This window comes from Arachis ipaensis, chromosome B10, assembly GCF_000816755.2.
Source record: "Arachis ipaensis cultivar K30076 chromosome B10, Araip1.1, whole genome shotgun sequence".
Classification (NCBI taxonomy): domain Eukaryota; kingdom Viridiplantae; phylum Streptophyta; class Magnoliopsida; order Fabales; family Fabaceae; genus Arachis; species Arachis ipaensis.
In genome coordinates this window covers 111,544,482-111,549,002 of record NC_029794.2, presented here as the reverse complement: position 1 = coordinate 111,549,002, position 4,521 = coordinate 111,544,482, and the positions used below count along the sequence as shown (strand labels likewise).

The following is a 4,521-nucleotide window of genomic DNA, read 5'->3' as shown; positions in this document are numbered from 1 at the left end:
ATTATATAAATAGTGTAAGATTCATTATAAATATACTCTATAATATATTTTTCTTTTCTACTGCAAAATTATGAAATTTATTATTAATTAGGTAATGAATAGATATATAGATGCAGCCATGCAGGTTATGGATATTTTCTTTGCTCTAATTATTATTAGATATACTAGCTTGCCTTCCAACAAATTAGAACAAAGTAAAGGCTTAAGTAGCAGCTAAACCTTCGCATGAATATTTTGGAATTCAATATAAACTTTAAATTAATTTAAAATCATATATATCTTACAGTACAACTTCTATCCATACTAAAAAATGAACCCTATTAAAGAGTGGTTGTTATCGGTTTAAGTAATAATAGCTGTCAACCATAGCTATATGACAAAATCATTACCAATTAATTACGAGTGGCGTCAAGCATTTTATTGAATAAACTAGCTTGACCATTGTTGGTCTACTTTTCAACTACTGCATGCATTGAAAGTCGTTATGATTTCTTTAATGGTCCTTGAATTGATGTTTTTATGTATATTATTTGCAGTTGTAGATCTCATAAAGAATGAGCAAGTGGAAGCTGTGATAGGACCAGTTACAACAATGGAAGCCATGTTTGTGATCAACCTCGGAGACAAAGCGCACGTGCCCATTGTCACGTTCTCAGCAACGAGCCCTTCTCTCTCATCCCTCCACACCCCATATTTCTTCCAAATTGCTCAGAAAGATTCGACTCAGGTAGAAGCCATAAGCGCCATTATCCAAGCTTTTCGGTGGAAAGAAGTGGTTCCAATTTATGTGGACAACAGTTATGGCGAAGGACTCATTCCATGGTTAACTAATTCACTTCAAAAATCATACATCCGTGTTCCTTATCTGTCTGCCATTGATTTCTCAGCCACAGATGATGCCATTGAAAGAGAGCTCTACAAGCTCATGACTATGCAAACTAGAGTCTTTGTCGTTCACATGACACCCCTTCTTGGCTCTCGTCTCTTTGCCATTGCCAAAACCATTGGCATGATGGATCAAGGCTATGTTTGGATTGTCACCGATGGAATGGCTAATTTCTTCAACTCGTTGGACTCTTCAATTATGGAATCCATGGAAGGTGTCTTGGGTGTTAGGCCTTGCATTCCAAGAACTAAACAGTTTCTTGATTTTAGAGCTAGATGGAAACGACAGTTCCTAAGAGACAATCCAACACTTGTTGATATCAATCTGAATGCTTTTGGAATATGGGCCTATGATGCTACCACCGCATTGGCCATGGCCGTTGAGAAACTTGACAGCACCCTTTCTGGCTTTACTAATGTGAGCAAGAACTCAAGCAATGTGACTGATCTTGAAAACTTTGGCGTTTCGCGAAATGGTGAGAAGCTGAGAGAAGCTTTGTCAAATGTTAGATTCAAAGGTGTTGGTGGTGACTTCAAATTAGTTGGTGGTGGGGAGTTACAAGCATCAGCATTTGAGATAGTTAATGCTATTGGTAACGGGGAAAGAAACATTGGATTTTGGATGCCAGACAAGGGACTAATTAGAAATATGAATGCCAAAAATGCAACAACTGCATATTCAACTTCTAAGGAGAATCTAGGAACAATTATATGGCCAGGGGACACCTACTCTGTTCCAAAGGGATGGCAGATTCCCACAAATGGTAACATGTTAAAGATAGGGGTTCCAGTGAAAGATTGTGGCTACACCGAATTTGTGAAAATAATTCATGACCCTATTACGAATTCTAGAAAGGTCACTGGATTCTGCATTGATGTCTTCAATGCTGTGGTAGAAGCCTTGCCTTATGCCCTTCCATTTGAATTCATTCCATTTGAAAAGTCCAACGGTGAGATGGCAGGAACTTATGATGATTTGATCACCCAAGTTTATTATGGGGTAAGGCGTAATATTTTATTCATATGCTCTCGGCCTCTTGCTACTTAATTTCTATTTATTATTGGTACATCTCGTTCTTAGGCTATCATATGTTATGATGCATCTACAATTTCTGAATGGAACAGAAGTTTGATGCTGTGGTGGGGGATACAACGATTACGGCAAACAGGTCCAATTTTGTTGATTTCACGTTGCCGTACACAGAATCTGGTGTGACTATGGTGGTTCCAATAAGAGACAACAGAAAGAAGAATGCATGGGCCTTCTTGAAGCCATTGACATGGGACCTTTGGGTTACAACATTTTGTTCATTTGTATTCATAGGATTTGTTGTTTGGGTTCTTGAACACCGAATCAACAACCATTTCAGAGGGCCTCTGCCTTATCAAATTGGCACTAGCTTGTGGTTTTCCTTCTCAACCATGGTTTTTTCTCATCGTAAGTGTCTACTCCCTTTGATTATTTGATACATATATTCTTAATTCATTCGTTGCATATATATGGTGATTAACTTTGTGATTATGCAGAGGAGAGAGTGGAGAGCAACTGTGGAAGATTTGTGGTGATAGTATGGGTTTTTGTGGTTCAAATTTTGGTTCAAAGCTACACTGCAAGCCTTACCTCTCTCTTAACAGTTGAACAACTACGTCCAGCGAATACTGATGTTCATCAACTCCTAAAGAATCGGTTGAATGTTGGTTATCTAGAAGGTTCTTTTGTTCGTGGAATGTTGAAGGACATGGGATTCAAAGATGAGCAGCTCAAGGTTTATAATTCCGTAGAAGAATGCAATGACCTCTTCACCAAAGGAAGCGCCAATGGCGGCATTGACGCGGCGTTCGACGAAGTCCCCTACGTGATGCGCCTCCTTCAGACTTATTGTTCCAAGTATGCCATGGTTGAGCCAAGATTTAAAACTGGTGGCTTTGGCTTTGTAAGTTCTGCTACATCGATAGAACTCAGTAGTATCATTTGATTTATGTAATCGATTCTATCTAGGGGAATAAGATTTTTATTAAACTACTCTTTTACTTTAGTCTATGATAACAATAAAAAAATCTCATGACTCACAAATTCAATCTAATAGAATACATAAATTCAATTATAGTTTTAATCTTTATTATTTTTATCTTATTTTTTATCTTTTATATGCAAATATATATATATATAGTTTTATTTTTTATGTACTCTTTCAATTTTATTAGCTTTGTTCTTGTTATATAAAAACATTATCATTTGATCCTAATTTATGATATGATCAGGTGTTTCCAAGAGGGTCACCTCTTGTGGGAGACATATCAAGGGCAATATTGAATGTGATGAGACAAGGAAGCAACATGAGAAGAATTGAGAATGCATGGTTGAATGGAAGCAGTTGTAGAGATTCCAATACTAATGCACAAGTATCTTCTTCTACAAGCCTAGGACTTGAGAGCTTCTGGGGTCTGTTCTTGGTTGTAGGTGTTTCTTGCTTATTAGCACTCATAATCTTTTTAGCCACATTCCTATATCAGCATAGACATATTTTGTCAAATCATAATCGTTCTGATAGTTCTATTAAAAGACGTATTGGAATGTTACTAAACACCTTCAATGAGAGAGACTTGAGCTCTCACACTTTCAAGAAAAGTGATTCAAGTGTAACTAGTAGTCCTACGTCAGCATCAGCAAGTACACATTGCCCTCCAATTAGTCCATCTAGTTACACAGAATCAAACTTTTTGATCAGTCCAGACCCACATCTTTATTATGCTACTCATCAACACAAAGCCACACAAGAACCTGCCCCCATTACAAACGACACACACACCAAATCTCAAGCCACATAGATTCCTCTACAAATGTAGCATTATTACCTAATCATCTCATCTTATTATGTAGTTGTGTCAAATAAATGTCTAAAATTAATTATTCATGAATTATTCTTTTCAAAGATTTATTATAATCATCGTATTATATATTATTAATTTGTAACTAAAATGTATCACATGTTATTTTTTATTATAATTAAAATAAAATTTTTTTTCTAAAATTAAAAAATTTTCTCTTTCCTTGTCTCTTTTTTTTATCTCTCTCTATTCTTTATTAACTCTATTTCTCTTACATATTATTGTCAATGACTAATTATTAATTTAATAACTGAAATTTAGGGTTAAACACAATTTTGTTTCCTAAGGTATAGGTCGAAAAATTTTTTGTCTACAACTTTTTTTTTGCATACAAAATCGTCCCTAAGGTTCAAAACCAAATTTTAAAATCGTTTTTTTTACTTAAATATTAAAATTTTGGACCAAATTACCTATAACAAAAAATTATAAAATAATAAAAAAAAGAGTGTTTCTGCTCTTGCGAAGGGAGAAGGAAAGAAGAAAAAGAAGGAAGGGAAGAAGAAGAAGAAGTTGTCCACGATCCACATTTGCTTCCGCTTCCGTCGCCACCTCCGTACGATTTTGGTCTCTAAGATAAGAACGATTTTAAAACCAAGTTAAACCTTAGGGACGATTTTGTATGTAAAAAAAAGTTGGAGACTAAAAAAATTTTCAGCCTATATCTTAAAGATCAAAATCGTACTTAACCCTAAAATTTACAATATGGCATTCTCTAATTGCAATTGAAAGCAAAATAAAATTATACCT

The 4,521-nt window shown here is 35.3% G+C and overlaps 1 protein-coding gene across 1 annotated transcript in view; it reads left to right on the top strand.

Moving 5' to 3' along the window:
• LOC107620905 (glutamate receptor 2.7-like) overlaps positions 1-3,831 on the top strand; it is a 5,918-nt gene extending 2,087 nt beyond the window's left edge. The window contains exons 2-5 of the mRNA XM_016322996.2: positions 537-1,885; positions 2,011-2,323; positions 2,413-2,819; positions 3,148-3,831. Of these exons, the coding sequence (XP_016178482.1) occupies positions 537-1,885; positions 2,011-2,323; positions 2,413-2,819; positions 3,148-3,714 (2,636 nt within the window). The 3' untranslated portion in view covers positions 3,715-3,831. The remainder of the gene's footprint in view (positions 1-536; positions 1,886-2,010; positions 2,324-2,412; positions 2,820-3,147) is intronic.